The sequence below is a fragment of the Scardinius erythrophthalmus genome (assembly GCF_964197995.2).
Source record: "Scardinius erythrophthalmus genome assembly, chromosome: 11".
In the NCBI taxonomy this organism is placed as follows: Eukaryota; Metazoa; Chordata; class Actinopteri; order Cypriniformes; family Leuciscidae; genus Scardinius; species Scardinius erythrophthalmus.
The window spans coordinates 21,021,922-21,044,042 of NC_138231.1; the positions used below are offsets into that span (position 1 = coordinate 21,021,922).

General features: G+C 33.3%; 1 protein-coding gene across 1 annotated transcript in view; it reads right to left on the reverse strand.

The window, feature by feature from the left end:
- Window positions 1-5,401: 5,401 nt before the first annotated feature.
- The window catches only part of tshr (thyroid stimulating hormone receptor), a gene marked incomplete at its 3' end in the record, with an annotated part of 170,252 nt that continues 153,532 nt past the window's right edge, over window positions 5,402-22,121 (reverse strand). Inside the window, exons 8-10 of the mRNA XM_081378965.1 lie at window positions 9,616-9,693; window positions 7,016-7,204; window positions 5,402-6,758 (exon numbers count right to left, since the gene is read on the reverse strand). Coding sequence (XP_081235091.1) covers window positions 5,402-6,758; window positions 7,016-7,204; window positions 9,616-9,693 — 1,624 coding nt within the window. The remainder of the gene's footprint in view (window positions 6,759-7,015; window positions 7,205-9,615; window positions 9,694-22,121) is intronic.

Here is a 22,121-nt window from a genome sequence, read left to right on the forward strand (position 1 = left end):
GCAGTAAATTAGGAGTTTATTGAGGCAAAAGTTGTAGTAAATAGTGAATATGTGTTCCCCAAACTACAGTGTGACCAAATGCAATTTTGGCTTATCAAACAGCTTTGAGGCCTTTTTTTAAATATCATACAAATCAATTGAATGAAATTAGTCAAAATGCAGCAGCTAAAAAGTTATTAATGTAAATTTTTGTTTTACGATTTGACTTTTCAATTGTTGATTTTCGATTGTTATAACATCATTATGTAAATTAAGATGTGCTTTGTATTCTGAGCTGTCATATGGCAAAGCTATCACATGGCTTCATGACACTTGCAACATATGCTTGTGGTTGTCCATTGTGATTCATTGATGACCATCTCTGCTCCATCATTTATGTCTTTAAGTGGCTGTAAAGTTCAATCCTTAATGCATAGATACAGTATTCAAATATAAATATTTGGTTTGATTTGACACAAAGCTTTTCCTATTTTCCTGCCTTTTCTGGAGGCATTGATTGCAATTTTCCTCCATTAGGGCGACCCTCTTCATGCCCTTAGATCACCAGAGCATATGAAAAGCAGTGCATGGTGTTCTGTTTTAGAAGTGTTTAGCTACACTTCAGTGTGGACTTAAGCTGATCCTTTAGTTTGAGTTTGATGCTGATTCTTTATATAGTGCATACGTTTTTGCATGTCCCTAAAATTGTACGTTAATATGTATTATTTGCAGCATCAAAACATTAACTTGACATCGATCACATCACTTACCTGATGAGACCACATTTTGAGGGAAATTAAAGTTTGAAAAGCCTTGTCACTCCTCTTTGATTATAATCTTTTTTATGGTTTATTATTATAGCCAGGGTGGAATTCACTAAAAGCATGTAAAATATAATCTCTGCTTTTATATTATTATTATAATTTATTTGCAAGTAACAAGTAACAAAATATATGTAATATCACTGTAAAAACGTCCTACCTTCTTCAGTTGCTGCCTTAAATTTTTTATTTAAGTCATTTAAATTTAAACTATAATAATCAAATTGAGTTGTATCTAGTATAACTTAAAAAAATGCCCAAAATTCCCTTGTATATGCCACAATAATGTCACAGATCAGCCGGCTCTCTACCACCCAGCGATCCCAGTCATCTGAGTACTAACCACCTGCACCTGAGATCAACGCACTATATAAGCTCAACATCAATCGACGTTTGGCCTTGAACTAGGAAAGAGACTCCTACCTGTTATCCGCGATTTCCCAGTGTGCTTTCCTGATTCTCCACGATAGTTTCTGAACATATCTACCTGTGATATCTACATTGCCTGCTGGTCCAGCCTTTGAGGTGTGCTTCCTGTTTTTCCTGTCGATCCCTGAGAGACAAACAAAGTGTTATTCATCTACTTCAAGCTTCTGCATTTCATATTTTTGCCTCTCCACTCACCTGTTGACTCCCGGTTCTGCACTGAATTCCAATAAAGTTGTTCTGGATTCATTTAATCTTTGTTCAGTGTATATTTCCTGACAATGGAATGTCATAATATTCAAACAACTTTTTAAAACCACCATACCACTGACAAATGAGATTTTGGTGCTTTTATTTACTAGCCTTTGATTTTCGTATGTAAATTAATATTTATGATATTTAAATAATTGTAAGATGTATTGGTGCTCCCCTTGAAGTTTGCTGAGGCCCCCCAGTTGAGAACAACTGTTTTAAATCATGTTAAATATAAATAAAATTAAATGTACCATTTCTGTGCCACATGGAATTACAAAAATAATGACTGATGTCAAAAAGGTTCCTCAAACACTCATCTCTGTTATTGGTTAGACAAATATAGTCCCAGTGTGGCTATGTTGGGGTGCTCAAATAAAAATAACAATGCTTTAATAGTGGCACAGATCCAGTTTACGCTGTTCACGGTTTACAATGGGGTTTTCAAAGGCTAAATATTTATAATTTCACATATATTTTTATTTTGAGGAATTATTTTAACACCAAACAAATTACACACATCACCTTTAAATACATAAAAGTGGCACTTTAAAAAAAAACTCAATTATACATGAAGATAATTGAATTTAAAATAATAAAATACAGTTCAGAAGCTGGATAAAAAAAAAAATATCTAAGCACACATCAACACTTTTTTAATCTACACGCAAACTCTTATTTTACAAGAACATGAAGCTCAGCAACAATGCCCATTAAGGGAGAACTCCGGTCAATTTTAACATTGAGCTAATTTGTTTGTAAATTTGGAGTGCTGTCAGTACAGAGAACAACGACAAAAATCGGTGTTGCCTACACCGTGTTATCCTCTTTTTAAAATTTGCACCCTGTTGACTTAAATGGGGCACGTTTTAAACCTGCTTTTAGCCTCTTAACATCCTTGATGTGTCATTACAAGTGCCCAGCCATGTTGAGTGATTCCTTCAGAGTGAACACGATGAATCTGACTGCAGTAGATGTGAAAGATATAAATAAAAGTGATGTTAATTCAACCAGCGCACATACCTGTATTTACTTCCTGTTTTCGGTTGAAGTCCACAGTAGTCGATTGTCGAGTTCACGCACATAGGTTTAGTTACCTATGATCACGCGCGTGAACTCGACAATCGACTACTGTGGATCACTCAACATGGCTGGGCACTTGTAATGACACATCAAGGATGTTAAGAGACTAAAAGTAGGTTTAAAACTTGCCCTATTTAAGTCAACAGGGTGCAAATTTTAAAAAGAGGATAACACGGTGTAGGCAACACCGATTTTTGTCGTTGTTCTCTGTACTGACAGCCCTCCAAATTTACAAAAAAATTAGCTCAATGTTAAAATTTACTGGAGTTCTCCTTTAAGCCTATTTCACATCACACACACACACTGTACATAAGCAGCAGTGTAACCGCAGTAGAAGGTGCTATACAGAAAATACAGTAGTTTCTTTGTTTCAGACATAAATTATAAAATGGCTATTGCGGTTGTTGGGTCATTAAAATTGTTACAAACTTGATTGTGAAATCTAATTTGCATGATGGGGCGTAGCAATAGATTCAAATGGCTATTAATCTACTCAGAATGGAACAACAAAGATTCAGTCTAGATTTCAGATTTACTGAATAGAGTAAAAAACAAATAGGCCTGGTTTCACAGGGTTTAGATTAAGCCAGGCCTTAGTTAAATTAGGACAATTAAGTAGCTTTTATAAATGTGCCTTAGAAAAAAAAAACATTACTGGTGTGCATATTTTAAGATATGTCAATGCAAGTTGCTTTCAGTTAAGACAGCTCAAACATGCACTTTAGTCTGAGACTAGGCTTGAGCCTTGTCTGTGAAAACGGCCAATTGTTTTTTTTGTGTGTCAGTCGCTGTATATGGATTATGAAATGCTTATATGACTGTGCTGCTAATACACAGAGTGTAAATGATGTACTAGCTGTTAAACGGGTAGTTCACCCAAAAATGAAAATTCTGTCATTAATTACTCACCCTCATGTCATTCCAAACTGTTTCGTAAGACTTTCGTTCACCATATGAAGATCTTTTTGATGAAATCTAAGAGCTTTCTGTCCCTCTGACAGCTATGCAACTGACACTTAAAGGGTTAGTTCACCCAAAAATGAAAATTCTGTCAGTAATTACTCACCCTCATGTTGTTCCAACCCCGTAAGACTTTCGTTCATCTTCGGAACACAAATTAAGATATTTTATTTAGAACGACTTTATTCCACTTTTCATTTCCTTCTCTCTGGGCCTCGAGTCTTTTCACGTAATGTAATAGCGTAGCGTGTCTGTGTTGCACGTGACCACGTAGGCTCACTATTGGGCGACGCTGATCATGTGTGTGATACGTGGTGACGCGCAACACAGACGCGCTGCGCTAAAACACTATGTGAAATTACTCGAGGTTCTGTCGAGGCCCAGAGAGAAGGAAATGAAAAGTGGAATAAAGTCGTTATTTTTGTTTGTTTTTGCGCACAAAAAGTATTCTCGTCGCTTTATAAACTTAAGATTGAGCCACTGGAGTCACTTGGACTATATTAACAATGTCTTTAATACATTTTCTGGGCCAGCAAGTTATAGTGTCCATAAGCCTGTGGAGGAGTGATCCAGCACTCAGATTTCATCAAAAATATCTTAATTTGTGTTCCGAAGATGAACTAAAGTCTTACGGGGTTGGAACAATATGAGGGTGAGTAATTACTGACAGAATTTTCATTTTTGGGTGAACTAACCCTTTAAACTAATCCATATGAATTGAGTGGTTCAGTCCACATTTTCTGAAGAGACTTGCTCACTTTATATGGTGAACAGATCAATAAATATTGATCAGCAAACATAAACAGAAGCTCAACTGAACCTGCTTGACGCACGAGAACAAACCTCTTGCGAAAGCTCAACTATTAACTACAGCACGCGTGACACGAGAATAAACCTCATCAGTTTTGCACATCAAGCGAACTCGAGAGCTTCTGCTTATCACAACCAATGTGTAAGTTGATGAATGTTTATATGTGACTAAAAGCCTAAATTCAATCTGTTCATCATAAAAGTGATCGAGTCTTTTCAGAATACTTTGGACTAAACCACTCAATTCATATGTATTAGTTTTATGATCTCTTTATAAACTTTATAAAGTGTCAGTTGCATAGCTGTCTATAGAGGGACAAAAAGCTCTTAATTTGTGTTCTGAAGATGAACGAAAGTCTTACAGGTTTGGAACAACATGATGGTGAGTAATTAATTAAATAATTTTCATGTTTGGGTTAACTCACCCTTTAATATGGGTGCCTGAATAACTATGCATTGCGTTTGTGTGTGGTGTTGTGTGAGGGGCTGTGTTGTAGGTGCTGAATGCACTTATGTCTGTACTTGTTTTGTGTTTGTTAATGCACTATAATTTTTATGTGACAGCCTGTATGTCCAAGACAAATTTCCCTAGGGACAAATAAATTGATATTGAATCTTTAATATTGTTAAACAGGCTCTAGATTCCACAAACCACTTAACCTTAATCCTGCACCCCCAATGAGATATACAAAATGTGCAGTGCAGGAAGCACTGCCATACACAATGAGCCTAAAAAAACACAGGCAGAGCAAATGCCTGTTTAAATCAATTCTAAAACTATTCTTAAATTGAAATGAGTGTATTGCTTTGAATACAGCAAATAACTTTTTAAGGACAATTTACACAGCATTTTATTATGCTTGTGCACGAACAAGGCCATTTAATACTCAAGCATTGACTTTCACCAGTTCAATATACTATATTAAATGCACTGCCTAAATTTCATTAATTTCTTTCAATGCAGACCTTTCAAGTAATTCATGAATTTTCAGTCTTTTCTGTGCTGCATTTTAGTTCATCTGTCCGACACCTACATTCCAGTTGTTGTTGCCTGGACTCACATATAGGCTTCAAGTGTCCTTCCCATCACTGTCCTCCTGCAGTTGGGTGCCTGGCAGGTTGCCTGGATATTCTAGAAGGGAAATAGGGGTCTCCTTTGCTCCTGTTTGCTCCCTCTCACGTCTTGTGATAGCTTTGCTGCTTGCCTTCGAAGACACTGTCTGACCTCGGAACAACTGAGCCTGACGATGACAGAGACCCACTTTACTGAACAGTATAAAGACATCTCCTTGGAAGGCCTTGGTGAAGATGGCATAAAGGAATGGGTTAGCACAGGAATTCAGAGGGTAAAAGAGCACCAAGAGGATCTTGGAGTTTGACACAGTGATGAGCGGGTGGTCCAACGCAGCTGTCATGGCATACAATGAAATGGGTGCCATGCAGAGGAAGTCGGTAAAGATGAGTACAGCCATACGCTTGGCAATGTTGGTGTCTTTGTTGGCAGACTGATGACTGGGGTTGTGAACAGCACAATAGATCTTGATGTAACACCCACAAATGACTACAAAAGCCAGGATGTTAAGAACAAGTACACATAGGATGTAGATCTGGTCCACAAGTGTCTGGGTGTCCATGGGCAGACAAATGCTGACTTTCTGGTAGCTGCTGACCCCAATGAGAGGCATAAGAGCCAATAGAAGGCAAAAGATCCAGCCCACCAGCATGATGACTGAGGCATGGGACAGACGCAACTTACGGTCCAGCCGCATGGCGTAGGTGATGGCATACCAGCGCTCCAGGGTAATAGTGGTCAGTGTGTAGACCGATAGTTCACTAGCAAAGACCGAGAAGAACCCAGCTAGGATGCATCCCGGACCTGTCTGCCAATCAATAGCATGATTATAGTATTCAGAACGTGTGTGGAGGTCCACGGAAGCAATGAGCAGCAGGTAAATGCCCATGCAAAGGTCAGCAAAGGCCAGGTGGCACATTAAAAACCTTGAGACAGACAGTTTATAGTGGCTGGTGAGCAGCACCAACAGTACAAACAGGTTGCCCAACACAGCGAGCAAACTGACAAACCACACAGACACTCTTAGAAAGCTGAAACCCATGATGTCCTCACAAGGGTTGAACTCATCAGGAGCAGGGAAACAGGCGACCTCCTCTCCCTCCTCACACACAATGTAGTCATAGCGACTGTCAAACCCATGGCTGGTGTCTTCCTGGGGGTTCTTCAGTGTTTCACCAAAGCCCACATCATCATCTGGGTGTCCACCAAAGTAGGTGTGGTAATGCAGGCTCTCTCCCGAGTCAATGCCAGGTTCCATGCTGCTGTGCAGGCCAGGAAATGTAAAAGTTCCAACAGATCTCTTTTGAAGTTGATTATACCTGGCAGTCAGGTTACAAATGATGTCCTCTAAGTACCTGCCATTTAAAGAGCAAAAAATCCTTATGTTTGCATGCCAGAAAATACACTTTGAAAAGGAAGGTCTTAAAGCTTTTTGCATTTTGACTACATCTAGCCTAAAATGTAGGAATCTTTCATAAAATTAGACAACCAATTATATGACACAGTTCAGTCGTAGTCAAAATACTACATGGATTGGAATCCAGATCTTTACTCATTTAACAAACACTCATATTTTCTTTTTTTTTTGCAATGAAAAATCAAAACCACAAACCCCCTTTTTTTCTTCAAGTTCTTGAATGCACAGCAGTGGCTGGGGTAGGTCAGGTCTGCAGTAATTAGGTGTCTGAAGGTCTTGATCGGTGGTAGTTTTTTGAGGGCCCAGACATTCCGAGCACTGAGTTCTCGAAGTGACTCCAAGCCTCTGGTTGGGAGGGAAGTGACAGCCGATTCTGAAACATCACTAATAAGAACAAAACAAAATAGACATTCAAAGAAAGACTAAGGCTACATTTACACGGAAACGATCTGAAGAGAAAACGCAAAAGTGATCACTTTTTATTCTGCGTTTAGACGAGCGTTATCGGGGGGAAATCTGCGTGCATATGGTGACGCAAAAGTGTGTGAAATTCAATGTAAAATGCACTCCAGGCGGCTAGGTGGCAATGTGAAGCACTGATCGGTGCCTTCACTGTCTTGCAAACTTTTGCGTTTTTACCATTTAGACGGAAACGCGACGGTGGAGCGTTTTTAAGATTTCCACTCTGGAGGGTGGTTTCACTTTTTTGCGTTTTTAAGCCCCGAAAACGCCGTAGCCGTCTAAACGAAAGGCACATCTGATAAAATATTTTTACGTTTTCACCCGCAAGCGTTCTCGTGTAAACAGGGCCTCAAGCAGCGTTTCCACCGCAGGAACTTTCCCCAGGAACTAGGGACCTTGGGGTGGGACTCCAACAGTGTCTAAATGAAGTTCTGGGTAAAAATTTTCCCCTCAGAAACTTCCTGCTTGCGAGGTAGTACTTTTTCAATGTTCAGGAACTTTTGGGGGTGGGATTTGGGCACTGAACATGCTGATTGGTTGAGTTCATGCAGCATTTTATTTCAAACACTATATTTAAAAGTCTGTTGCGGTGCGTGCAGTAAGAGTTGTTCGCTATTCAAATCAACAATGGAGTTGAAAAAATACGACCGAAGGACCGGCGACGAGGTTCAGGCTTTATTCCTTAAATTCAGAGGATGAAATCCAGTGGCAACCGGAAAGTAGCACGCAGTCCTACGTCACCAGACTATTTGCCTAGTCTTTACGGTACTTTAGACAGCAATGGAAACGCATGCAGCAACAGGTCTGGGTGAAAAAAAAGTTCCTGGGACAAATTGTTCCGGGTAATTTCGGTGGAAACGCAGCTTAACAAAATGCAACAAAATTCCCTAGTGTTGAAACGCTTTGGTTGATGTTCTTTTCAAATGTTTTGGCTATTTGTTGCAATGTCTTGCCTATTTGCAAGCTATATTATCATTATATGCATCTAATTTGAATTTGAATAATTTGAAGCCATCTCTAAAATGAGCCATTTTCAAATGTGATTAAAAATCTGGTCTACATGTAAACAGTCGTATTTGATTCTCAGCTCAGGTGGAGCATCAAAGTGGAACTCTGATTAAGTCACCTGTTTACTCAGTCCATGGGTTTATGTAACAATTACAACACATTAACGGGTTACAAATAGACATGCTATTTATAAATACATTTCACTTCACCGAATCAAAAGCAGTGGTTTTTCAAAAGCTTTTGTCAACATTTTGTAGACATCTTAAGATACTTTTAAGACCGTGGACATGCAATAACAACATAATGTTCAGTTGCGTTGATATAATACTTATGAGAACTAATACTAGTGTTGTTGTCAGTGCATTTTGCCTCAATATTGTAAACAGTTTATTTTCGTATGAAAGTAAGCAGGTGGGACCAAAAAAAAAAGGATTAAAAGGCTATCTGTGCCATAGGCTTTGCAGAGTAAATGTAGCCTTAGGTTAAGCTGTGGTTTCTGTTTTGTGATGTGTGAATGTGATGTGTGAATGTGAATGGTGTGGCTGTGTGGAAACATTTTTGGTTACATTTTATTTTGGGGTTTCACTGGAATAAAGAGTAGGTTATGGATAAGAAGAAACCAGGTAAGCAGTTTTAGTATTACTAAAAGAATCTAATTTCCCACTGCCCATATTGCTTTTCTCTAAAAATCCTCCCTATAGGATCATCACACCCTGAGACACAAAAATATCCATTATAATATGAGTTTTTTGTTGTTTCTGTTTTAAATCGATGTTCCAAAGAATCTATTGTGCAACATGAGTTTAAAACTAAGTAAAAACATAAATAAAAAGAAAGAAAGAAAAAACACTTGCAGCCTGCTTATCTGATTTTGTCATTTTGAGATAGTTAGCCAGTGACCTCATAGCAATGATTTCACACTAATCTGACTCCTGAGAGGGTAGCTGAGGGGCCACATTACTAACTTATTAAAGAACTATGATTTCAGCAGGCCCACATTAGCAGTCAGATAAGCTATGGTCAACATTCAGACAAGAAGATATTTTTCACTTACAGAACAATTGTAAGTTAGTAACACCAATGAATAGGTTATAGCTTTACGAAGTCTGGATTGAACGGTATTACATTATCTTTGTCTAATCAGTAAAACAACTTGTTTTGATGTTCCAAGAGAGTGCAAGCATTAGAAAATGTTTTCTTTTAAGAGTGTCAAAGAATAAAAGTGTTTTGTTTTTGTTTTTGTGCCTTTTAGTGCAACCTGTTCCCCAGAGGGACCTACAGACACTGAATCTCAAGTGCTTTCAGGAGAAACAAAAGGCACTCACAGGAGCATTGGCCCACTGCTAGTCCCAGCAAACATTCTCTCATCTAGCCTTGTCAGCTGCTTATTTCTATGCAGGTACCTGGAAAGAAAAGGAGTGAAAACGTCCAGTTAGAGGATTATAATATCATGTTATTGTGTAACATGTTACAATTAAATGTTACAATTAATAATAGATTTTTGTGTGGTTCTAGTTAAGGCACAAGTATTTATTAGGATATTTGTTCCCAAAACATTTTGTGCTATTGAAATGAGTAATACCTGTGCTGCTTGCTGAGAAGTGCATAGTGATCATAGTTATAACTCGTAACTAATTTGGTACACTTTTAACTGGTAGATGGTAAAAAGGCAAAAATCCTATAGACTTATATTGAAAAAAGGAATATAATCACACAGGACAACAATATCATAAAGACTCTTTGGGGCCATATAGAAACCATCTAGCAATACCACATGCCACAATGCCACAATAAATTATTGACACTAATATCCCTTATTCTCAGCAGAAAACCCTTGGGAGCAGAGGTTAATGATACAAGTATCCAGATTTGTGAAACATCAATAGTGAACTAGAAAAAAAAGTTTGTTGAGACAAACTTTAAGTTGGCTTGAGAAAGCCTGACCAGAGAGTTTGAAGAAGTTTAAAGAAGTTAGAAGTTTAAAGTAGCTTAAAGTTAGATTGATAGATTAGTTAGAAAGAAATAATAGTTGGGAAGAAAGAAAGAAAGAAAGAAAGAAAGATTAGTTAGAAAGAAATAATAGTTGGGAAGAAAGAAAGAAAGAAAGAAAGAAAGAAAGAAAGAAAGAAAGAAAGATTAGTTAGAAAGAAATAATAGTTGGGAAGAAAGAAAGAAAGAAAGAAAGAAAGAAAGAAAGAAAGAAAGAAAGAAAGAAAGAAAGATTAGTTAGAAAGAAATAAAGGATAGACAGAAATAAAGAAAAAAGAGAAATAAGAAGGAATGGTAAGTAGAAAGAAAGAAAGATTAGTTAGAAAGAAAGAAAGATAGTTAGAAAGAAAGAAAGAAAGAAAGATTAATTAGAAAGAAAAAAGAAAGATTAGTTAGAAAGAAAAAAGAAAGATTAGTTAGAAAGAAAGAAAGAAAAAAGAAGAAAGAAAGAAAGAAAGAAAGAAAGAAAGAAAGAAAGAAAGAAAGAAAGAAGAAAGAAAGATTAGTTAGAAAGAAAGAAAGAAAAAAGAAAGATTAGTTAGAAAGAAAGAAAGAAAAAAGAAAGATTAGTTAGAAAGAAAGAAGAAATATTATTTAGAAAGAAAAAAGAAAGATTAGTTAGAAAGAAAGAAAAAAGAAAGATTAGTTAGAAAGAAAGAAGAAAGATTATTTAGAAAGAAAAAAGAAAGATTAGTTAGAAAGAAAGAAAGAAAAAAGAAGAAAGAAAGAAAGAAAGAAAGAAAGAAAGAAAGAAAGAAAGAAAGAAAGAAAGAAAGAAAAAAGAAAGATTATTTAGAAAGAAAGTAAAGAAATAAATAAAGAAAAAAAAGAAAGATTAGTTAGAAAGAAAGAAAGAAAAAATAAAGATTAGTTAGAAAGAAAGAAAGAAAAAAGAAATATTAGTTAGAAAGAAACAAAGAAATAAAGAAAGAGAAAGATTAGTTAGAAAGAAAGAAAGATAGTTAGAAAGAAAGAAAGAAAGAAAAATAAAGATTAGTTAGAAAGAAAGAAAGAAAGAAAGAAAATAAAGATTAGTTAGAAAGAAAGAAAAAATAAAGATTATTAAGAAAGAAAGAAAGAAAAAAGAAAGATTAGTAAGAAAGAAAGAAAAGTAAAAAAGAAAGATTAGTTAGAAAGATTAGTTAGAACGAAAGAAAGAAAGAAAGAAAAAAGAAAGATTAGTTAGAAAGAAAGAAAAAATAAAGATTTTAAGAAAGAAAGAAAAGTTAGAAAGAAAGAAAAGTAAAAAAGAAAGATTAGTTAGAAAGAAAGATTAGTTAGAACGAAAGAAGAAAGAAAGAAAAACGAAAGATTACTTAGAAAGAAAGAAAAGTAAGAAAGAAAGAAAAGAAAGATTAGTTAGAAAGAAAGAAAAAGAAAAAAAGAAAGATTAGCTAGAAAGAAAGAAGATTGGTTAGAAAGAAAGAAAGAAAGAAAAAATTAAGAAAGAAAGAAAAGAAAGATTAGTTAGAAAGAAAGAAAAAGAAAAAAGAAAGATTAGCTAGAAAGAAAGAAGATTGGTTAGAAAGAAAGAAAGAAAGAAAAAAGAAAGATTAGTTAGAAAGAAAGAAAAAGAAAGATTAGTTAGAAAGAAAAAAGAAAATAAATATTAGTTATAAAGAAAGAAAGAAAGAAAGACTAATAAAGATTAGTTAGAAAGAAAGAAAAAATAAAGATTATTAAGAAAGAAAGAAAGAAAAAGAAAGAAAGAAAGAAAGAAAGAAAGAAAGAAAAAATAAAGATTAGTAAGAAAGAAAGAAAAGTAAAAAAGAAAGATTAGTTAGAAAGAAAGAAAGATTAGTTAGAACGAAAGAAAGAAAGAAAAAAGAAAGATTACTTAGAAAGAAAGAAAAAATAAAGATTAGTAAGAAAGAAAGAAAAGTAAGAAAGACAGAAAAGTAAAAAAGAAAGATTCGTTAGAAAGAAAGATTAGTTAGATCGAAAGAAGAAATAAATAAAAAAGAAAGATTAGTTAGAACAAAAGAAGAAAGAAAGAAAAAAGAAAGATTACTTAGAAAGAAAGAAAAGTAAGAAAGAAAGAAAAGAAAGATTAGTTAGAAAGAAAGAAAAAGAAAGATTAGTTAGAAAGAAAGAAAAAGAAAGATTAGTTAGAAAGAAAGAAAGAAAGAAAGAAAGAAAGAAAGAAAGAAAGAAAGAAAGAAAGAAAGAAAAGATTAGTTAGAAAGAAAAAATAAAGATTATTAAGAAAGAAAGAAAGAAAGAAGAAAGATTAGTTAGAAAGAAAGAAAGAAAGGAATAAAAAAGAAAGATTGGTTAGAAAGAAAGAAAGAAAGAAAGAAAGAAAGAAAGAAAGAAAGAAAGAAAGAAAGAAAGAAAGAAAGAAAAATAAAGATTAGTTAGAAAGAAAGAAAGAAAGAAAGAAAGAAAGAAAGAAAGAAAGAAAGAAAAGAAAGATTAGTTAGAAAAAGAAAAATGAAGATTATTAAGAAAGAAAGAAAGAAAGAAAGAAAGAAAGAAAGAAAGAAAAAGAAAGAAAGAAAGAAAAAAAGAAAGAAAGAAAGAAAGAAAGAAAGAAAGAAAGAAAGAAAGAAGAAAGATTAGTAAGAAAGAAAGAAAAGTAAGAAAGAAAGAAAAGTAAAAAAGAAAGATTAGTTAGAAAGAAAGAAAGATTAGTTAGAACGAACGAAAGAAGAAAGAAAGAAAAAAGAAAGAAAAGTAAAAAAGAAAGATTAGTTAGAGAGAAAGAAAGATTAGTTAGAACGAAAGAAGAAAAAAGAAAGATTAGTTAGAAAGAAAGAAAAGTAAGCAAGAAAGAAAAGAAAGATTAGTTAGAAAGAAAGAAAAAGAAAAAAAGAAAGATTAGCTAGAAAGAAAGAAGAAAGATTGGTTAGAAAGAAAGAAAGAAAAAAGAAAGAAAGATTAGTTAGAAAGATAGAAAAAAGAAAGATTAGTTAGAAAGAAAGAAAGAAAGAAAGAAAGAAAGAAAGAAAGAAAAATATTAGTTAGAAAGAAAGACAAATAAAGATTAGTAAGAAAGAAAGAAAGAAAGAAAGAAAGAAAGAAAGAAAGAAAGAAAAAAGAAAGATTAGTTAGAAAGAAAGTAAAAATAAAGATTATTAAGAAAGAAAGAAAGAAAGAAAGAAAGAAAGAAAGAAAGAAAGAAAGAAAAAAGAAAGATTAGTTTGAAAGAAAGAAAGATTAGTTAGAAAGAAAAAATAAAGAAAGAAAGAAAGAAAGAAAGAAAGAAAGAAAGAAATATTAGTTAGAAAGAAAGAAAGAAAGAAAGAAAAAAGAAAGATTAGTTAGAAAGAAAGTAAAAATAAAGATTATTAAGAAAGAAAGAAAGAAAGAAAGAAAGAAAGAAAAAAGAAAGATTAGTTTGAAAGAAAGAAAGATTAGTTAGAAAGAAAAAATAAAGAAAGAAAGAAAGAAAGAAAGATTAGTTAGAAAGAAAGAAAGAAAGAAAGAAAGATAAGTTAGAAAGAAAGAAAAAATAAAGATTATTAAGAAAAAAAGAAAGAAAAGTAAAAAAGAAAGATTAGTTAGAAAGAAAGAAAGATTAGTTAGAACGAAAGAAAAAAGAAAGAAAAAAGAAAGATTAGTTAGAAAGAAAGAAAAAATAAAGATTTTAAGAAAGAAAGAAAAGTTAGAAAGAAAGAAAAGTAAAGAAGAAAGATTAGTTAGAAAGAAAGAAAGAAAGGAATAAAAAAGAAAGATTAGTTAGAAAGAAAGAAAGAAAGAAAGAAAGAAAGAAAGAAAGAAAAATAAAGATTAGTTAGAAAGAAAGAAAGAAAGAAAGAAAGAAAGAAAGAAAGAAAGAAAGAAAGAAAGAAAGAAAGAAAAGAAAGATTAGTTAGAAAAAGAAAAATGAAGATTATTAAGAAAGAAAGAAAGAAAGAAAGAAAGAAAGAAAGAAAGAAAGAAAGAAAGAAAGAAAGAAAAAGAAAGAAAGAAAAAAAGAAAGAAAGAAAGAAAGAAAGAAAGAAAGAAAGAAAGAAAGAAAGAAAGAAAGAAGAAAGATTAGTAAGAAAGAAAGAAAAGTAAGAAAGAAAGAAAAGTAAAAAAGAAAGATTAGTTAGAAAGAAAGAAAGATTAGTTAGAACGAACGAAAAAAGAAAGAAAAGTAAAAAAGAAAGATTAGTTAGAGAGAAAGAAAGATTAGTTAGAACGAAAGAAGAAAAAAGAAAGATTAGTTAGAAAGAAAGAAAAGTAAGCAAGAAAGAAAAGAAAGATTAGTTAGAAAGAAAGAAAAAGAAAAAAAGAAAGATTAGCTAGAAAGAAAGAAGAAAGATTGGTTAGAAAGAAAGAAAGAAAAAAGAAAGAAAGATTAGTTAGAAAGATAGAAAAAAGAAAGATTAGTTAGAAAGAAAGAAAGAAAGAAAGAAAGAAAAATAAATATTAGTTAGAAAGAAAGACAAATAAAGATTAGTAAGAAAGAAAGAAAGAAAGAAAGAAAGAAAGAAAGAAAGAAAGAAAGAAAGAAAGAAAAAAGAAAGATTAGTTAGAAAGAAAGTAAAAATAAAGATTATTAAGAAAGAAAGAAAGAAAGAAAGAAAGAAAGAAAGAAAAAAGAAAGATTAGTTTGAAAGAAAGAAAGATTAGTTAGAAAGAAAAAATAAAGAAAGAAAGAAAGAAAGAAAGAAAGAAAGAAAGATTAGTTAGAAAGAAAGAAAGAAAGAAAGAAAAAAGAAAGATTAGTTAGAAAGAAAGTAAAAATAAAGATTATTAAGAAAGAAAGAAAGAAAGAAAGAAAGAAAGAAAGAAAGAAAGAAAGAAAGAAAGAAAAAAGAAAGATTAGTTTGAAAGAAAGAAAGATTAGTTAGAAAGAAAAAATAAAGAAAGAAAGAAAGAAAGAAAGAAAGAAAGAAAGAAAGAAAGAAAGATTAGTTAGAAAGAAAGAAAGAAAGAAAGAAAGATAAGTTAGAAAGAAAGAAAAAATAAAGATTATTAAGAAAAAAAGAAAGAAAAGTAAAAAAGAAAGATTAGTTAGAAAGAAAGAAAGATTAGTTAGAACGAAAGAAAAAAGAAAGAAAAAAGAAAGATTAGTTAGAAAGAAAGAAAAAATAAAGATTTTAAGAAAGAAAGAAAAGTTAGAAAGAAAGAAAAAATAAAGATTTTAAGAAAGAAAGAAAAGTTAGAAAGAAAGAAAAGTAAAAAAGAAAGATTAGTTAGAAAGAAAGAAAGAAAGAAAGAAAGAAAGATAAGTTAGAAAGAAAGAAAAAATAAAGATTATTAAGAAAAAAAGAAAGAAAAGTAAAAAAGAAAGATTAGTTAGAAAGAAAGAAAGATTAGTTAGAACGAAAGAAAAAAGAAAGAAAAAAGAAAGATTAGTTAGAAAGAAAGAAAAAATAAAGATTTTAAGAAAGAAAGAAAAGTTAGAAAGAAAGAAAAGTAAAAAAGAAAGATTAGTTAGAACGAAAGAAGAAAGAAAGAAAAACGAAAGATTACTTAGAAAGAAAGAAAAGTAAGAAAGAAAGAAAAGAAAGATTAGTTAGAAAGAAAGAAAAAGAAAAAAAGAAAGATTAGCTAGAAAGAAAGAAGATTGGTTAGAAAGAAAGAAAGAAAAAAGTAAGAAAGAAAGAAAAGAAAGATTAGTTAGAAAGAAAGAAAAAGAAAAAAGAAAGATTAGCTAGAAAGAAAGAAGATTGGTTAGAAAGAAAAAAAGAAAGAAAAAAGGAAGAAAGATTAGTTAGAAAGAAAGAAAAAAGAAAGATTAGTTAGAAAGAAAGAAAAAAGAAAATAAATATTAGTTAGAAAGAAAGAAAGAAAGAAAGACTAATAAAGATTAGTTAGAAAGAAAGAAAAAATAAAGATTATTAAGAAAGAAAGAAAGAAAAAGAAAGAAAGAAAGAAAGAAAGAAAGAAAGAAAGAAAGAAAGAAAGAAAGAAAAAATAAAGATTAGTAAGAAAGAAAGAAAAGTAAAAAAGAAAGATTAGTTAGAAAGAAAGAAAGATTAGTTAGAACGAAAGAAAGAAAGAAAGAAAAAAGAAAGATTACTTAGAAAGAAAGAAAAAATAAAGATTAGTAAGAAAGAAAGAAAAGTAAGAAAGACAGAAAAGTAAAAAAAAAGATTCGTTAGAAAGAAAGATTAGTTAGATCGAAAGAAGAAAGAAATAAAAAAGAAAGATTAGTTAGAACGAAAGAAGAAAGAAAGAAAGAAAAAAGAAAGAAAAGTAAGAAAGAAAGAAAAGAAAGATTAGTTAGAAAGAAAGAAAAAGAAAGATTAGTTAGAAAGAAAGAAAGAAAAAAGAAAAATAAATATTAGTCAGAAAGAAAGAAAGACAATTAAAGATTAGTTAGAAAGAAAGAAAGAAAGAAAGAAAGAAAGAAAGAAAGAAAGAAAGAAAGAAAGAAAGAAAAGATTAGTTAGAAAGAAAGAAAAAAGAAAGATTATTAAGAAAGAAAGAAAGAAAGAAAGAAAGAAAGAAAGAAAGAAAGAAAGAAAGAAAGAAAGAAAGAAAGAAGAAAGATTAGAAAGAAAGAAAGGAATAAAAAAGAAAGATTAGTTAGAAAGAAAGAAAGAAAAATAAAGATTAGTTAGAAAGAAAGAAAGAAAGAAAGAAAGAAAGAAAGAAAGAAAGAAAGATTAGTTAGAAAGAAAGTAAAAATAAAGATTATTAAGAAAGAAAGAAAGAAAGAAAGAAAGAAAGAAAAAAAGAAAGATTAGTTTGAAAGAAAGAAAGATTAGTTAGAAAAAAGAAAGAAAGAAAGAAAGAAAGAAAGAAAGAAAGATTAGTTAGAAAGAAAGAAAGAAAGAAAGAAAGAAAGAAAGAAAGAAAGAAAGAAAGAAAGAAAGAAAGAAGAAAGATTAGTTTGAAAGAAAGAAAGATTAGTTAGAAAGAAAAAAGAAAGAAAGAAAGAAAGAAAGAAAGAAAGAAAGAAAGAAAGAAAGAAAGAAAGAAAGAAAGATTAGTTAGAAAGAAAGAAAAAATAAAGATCATAAAGAAAGAAAGAAAGAAAAAAGAAAGAAAGAAAGATTAGCTAGAAAGAAAGAAGAAAGATTGGTTAGAAAGAAAGAAAGAAAAAAGAAAGATTAGTTAGAAAGAAAGAAAAAAGAAAAATAAATATTAGTTAGAAAGAAAAAAGAAAGAAAGAAAGAAAGAAAGAAAGACAAATAAAGGTTAGTTAGAAAGAAAGAAAAAATAAAGATTATTAAGAAAGAAAGAAAGAAAAAGAAAGAAAGAAAGAAAAAATAAAGATTAGTAAGAAAAGAAAAGTAAAAAAGAACGATTAGTTAGAAAGAAAGAAAGATTAGTTAGAACGAAAGAAAGAAAGAAAAAAGAAAGATTACTTAGAAAGAAAGAAAAAATAAAGATTAGTATGAAAGAAAGAAAAGTAAGAAAGAAAGAAAAGTAAAAAAGAAAGATTAGTTAGAAAGAAAGATTAGTTAGAACGAAAGAAGAAAGAAATAAAAAAAGAAAGATTAGTTAGAACGAAAGAAGAAAGAAAGAAAAAAGAAAGATTACTTAGAAAGAAAGAAAAGTAAGAAAGAAAGAAAAGAAAGATTAGTTAGAAAGAAAGAAAAAAAAAAGAAAGATTAGCTACACTGTAAAAAAAAAGTGTAATTTTACAGGTAATTGTCTGTATTTTTTTACAGAATTTTACCGTTTTGTCATTATACAGCAAAAATAAAAGGTATTTGCTGTAATTTAAAGGTCCCTTGTTAGTTGGGGGCCTTAAGCACATAAATTGGTAATTTCGCGCAAATTCATCTAAAAGCGCCAAATTTGGCACAGATGTAGCTCAGGTCATACCGAAATGATTTAGCTAGGGCGCCGGAGCCAGCGACCCTCGGGGCCAAGATGGCGGCCAAATCCAATATGGCCGCCGCCCGAAAAGGGTTCCGGCTTTAACTTTTGAACCACATGAGTTACAAATACAAACTTGATATGTTTTTCAGCTTAATTGATCATGAGAAACACATAGGAATGTTTATATTTATGACCCAGTATATCTGGACCCCTTGATCCTCCAATTCCAATATGGCCGCTGTCCAAAAAAGCAGTTTGGGCTGTAGTATGGGGCCTTACACACCATTGTTCGAGGCAAATTCATCTACAAGCACCAAATTTGGCACAGATGTAGCTGAGGGGATACTGAAATGATTTAGCCAGGGCGCCCGAGCCAATGGTCCCTGAGACCAAGATGGCGGCCAAATCCAATATGGCTGCCGCCTGAAAGGGTTTCGGCTATAGCTTTTGAGCCAGATGAGATACAAATACAAACTTGATGTCTATTTGACCTTCTTTGACCATGGGAAACCCATAGGAATACTTACATTTATGATTGGGTATATCAGGACCCCCCAAATTCCCTAAATTCAATATGGCTGCTGTCCGAAAAACGGTTTTGGCTACAAATTTTGAACCAAATGCGCTACAAATGAGGATGTGGTGTCTATTTTATGTTTACTGACCACAGGAAGTCCATTGGCATATTTATATTTATGATTGTGTAAGTCTGGAACCTGTATTCTTTTCAAGACTGTGGTTGAAAATCCTTTTTTTTACCACAACTTTGAAGGTTATTCTCAATGTTGATTCATTTCCTTATAAAAGTGAAATGGTTTTCAGTTTACCACAGGTGAATACATTACAAAGTGTAATCATATGAGAAAGAATAAGACACAATTATTATTGCAAGGCAATATTTATATTATATCAAATTGTTAAAATAATAATATAGTAAATTTTTCCAAAACTCTTAAAGGTTTGCTTAGCATAACAAAAAAACAGCAATAAAATAAAAAACAACAGTGAATTCTCATGGTCTCTCACATGAATTATCATTATCACTCACAATCACTGGATCTCTCATTGTCTTCACCATCATTGTTTGTACAAGCACCCTCACATGCACATATAGATGTGCAACGAACTCCGGCTTTACAGCACTTACAGTGCCCTCTACATGCGGCCTTGCAGCCACAGTGGAGGAGAATGGTGCAGGCTTTACTGGCGTCTCCGAGATTAGTCCAGTAAGGTTCCCAAGTCTTGCTCGTAGAGTCCCGATACCATCCCCATGCATTGAACTCTGGGATATCTTGCTGGACAGCGGTTGCCTGATTCCAGTAGAAGCTGGTCTGCAGCAGTGCTCTTTTGATGTGCTGAATCAATGCAGCTTGGGTGGGTGGCAGGTTCTCAAGAGACTTGGTACCATTCGAGAAAAGGTGATGTCTAGCTTCATCTACACGGCTGGAACCACAGCTCTTGCTGTACATGATGACGACCATACGCTCCAGTCTTTGGACATGGACGTCATTGTTGATCTGTTCAGGCTCCAAGGTGAGGGTAACCAGAGATTCTGTGAGATCTGGTGTTGCCTCCCAAGCTGCCCATGCACTCTTTTTCCCATGGCACAGGAAGGCTGAGGTTGTGTCACAGCCTGTTAAAGCGTGGAAGAGTGGTAAGGCTAGTGACTTCTGGAGACCAAGATCCTTGCTGATTTCATGAGCAGGAATGTCCCTATAGTTTTTTCCACCTGCAAAGCCGATCCAGAGCTCTGTGAGGCCAAGTGTGTTGAAGAAGCGGATGGCAAGGATGACAACATCGCTGTCGACAGTCTGGACAAATGCCTTTTTATGGCCATTGGCCCCAGCATGTGCAAGATGCAGGATTATTCTAGTGCTTCTGGATGATTACAAGGCTGAAGTTGCAGACATGTCATACCCTGGTCTGTTGGAGAGTACAGCATCTTTCTTGGTGGAAAGGAGGAGTTTACCTGACATGCCATGCTTGGTTATCTCTTCACTGATATATCCAAATAGTTAGATATATGACAATATATCCAGTATATACTGTATATAATAGATATATCCAGTTACGTTTTGGAATTGGAGTTCTCCTATCTACTTTAGTTCTTGATCCGGTTCCTCTGCGTTGGTGAGTTTGTGTTTTGAGGTTCTCCTCTGGATATGTGTCAAACACAATATCCAATCACGTGACAGATTCATAGCTCATGTGTGACCTCACAAACCCAGCAATATTGGTGTTAACATAGTCATGGAATGTTTTTTCAGTAGTTGGCCGGACCATTTGGACCATGAGCTATGAATCTGTCACATGAGCTCATCATGTACAGCAAGACCTGTGGTTCCAGCCGTGTAGATGAAGCTAGACATCACCCTTTCTCGAATGGTACCAAGTCTCTCGAGAACCTGCCACCCACCCAAGCTGCATTGATTCAGCACATCAAAAGAGCACTGCTGCAGGCCAGCTTCTACTGGAATCAGGCAACCGCTGTCCAGCAAGATATCCCAGAGTTTAATGCATGGGTATGGTTTCGGGACTCTACGAGCAAGACTTGGGAACCTTACTGGACTAATCTCGGCGACGCCAGTAAAGCCTGCACCATTCTCCTCCACTGTGGCTGCAAGACAGCATGTAGAGGGCACTGTAAGTGCTGTAAAGCTGGAGTTTGTTGCACTTCTATATGTGCATGTGAGGGTGCTTGTACAAACAATGATGGTGAAGACAATGAGAGATCCGGTGATTGTGAGTGATAATGATAATTCATGTGAGAGACCATGAGAATTCACTGTTGTTTATGTTATTGCTGTTTTTTTGTTATGCTAAGCAAACCTTTAAGAGTTTTGGAAAAATTGACTATATTATTATTTTAACAATTTAACATAATATAAATATTGCCTTGCAATAATAATTGTGTCTTATTCTTTCTTATATGATTACACTTTGAAATGTATTCACCTGTGGTACACTGAAAACCATTTCACTTTTATAAGGAAATGAATCAACATTGAGAATAACCTTCAAATTTGTGGTAAAAAAAAGGATTTTCAACCACAGTCTTGAAAAGAATTCAGGTTCCAGACTTACACAAGCATAAATATAAATATGCCAATGGACTTCCTGTGGTCAATAAACATAAAATAGACACCACATCCTCATTTGTAGCGCATTTGGTTCAAAATTTTTAGCCAAAACTGTTTTTCGGACAGAGGCCATATTGAATTTAGGGAATTTAGGGGGTCTTATATACCCAATCATAAATATAAGTATTTCTATGGGTTTCCCATGGTCAAAAAAGGTAAAATAGACATCAAGTTTGTATTTGTATCTCATCTGGCTCAAAAGCTATAGCCGAAACCCTTTCAGGCGGCGGCTATATTGGATTTGGCCGCCATCTTGGTCTCAGGGACCATTGGCTCGGGCGCCCTGGCTAAATAATTTCAGTATCCCCTCAGCTACATCTGTGCCAAATTTGGTGCTTGTAGATGCATTTGCGCAAACAATGGTGTGTAAGGCCCCATACTACAGCCCAAACTGCTTTTTTGGACAGCGGCCATATTGGAATTGGAGGATCGAGGGGTATAGATATACTGGGTCATAAATATAAACATTCCTATGTGTTTCTCATGATTAATTAAGCTGAAAAACATATCAAGTTTGTATTTGTAACTCATGTGGTTCAAAAGTTAAAGCCGGAACCCTTTTCGGGCGGCGGCCATATTGGATTTGGCCGCCATCTTGGCCCCGAGGGTCGCTGGCTCCGGCGCCCTAGCTAAATCATTTCGGTATGACCTGAGCTACATCTGTGCCAAATTTGGCGCTTTTAGATGAATTTGCGCGAAAATGTGCTTAAGGCCCCCAACTATGTTAAATTTACAGGTAAATGCTTGTATTTTGGTTTTACAGCAATTTTACGTTTTTTAAAAGGAACTTGTCTGTATTTTTACAGAGTTATGTGTAATTTTACAGAAATTATTAAGTAATATTTTACAGATTTTTTCTGTGAAATTAGAAAACAAAGAAAAGAAGGTATAACTGCGGAAATCAGCATCTATTCAATATGTTTTCCCTACAGATAATTAAGCATGTGGGGGTTAAAGTGAGTTTTTTTTAAGGTTAAATAAAAGTATTT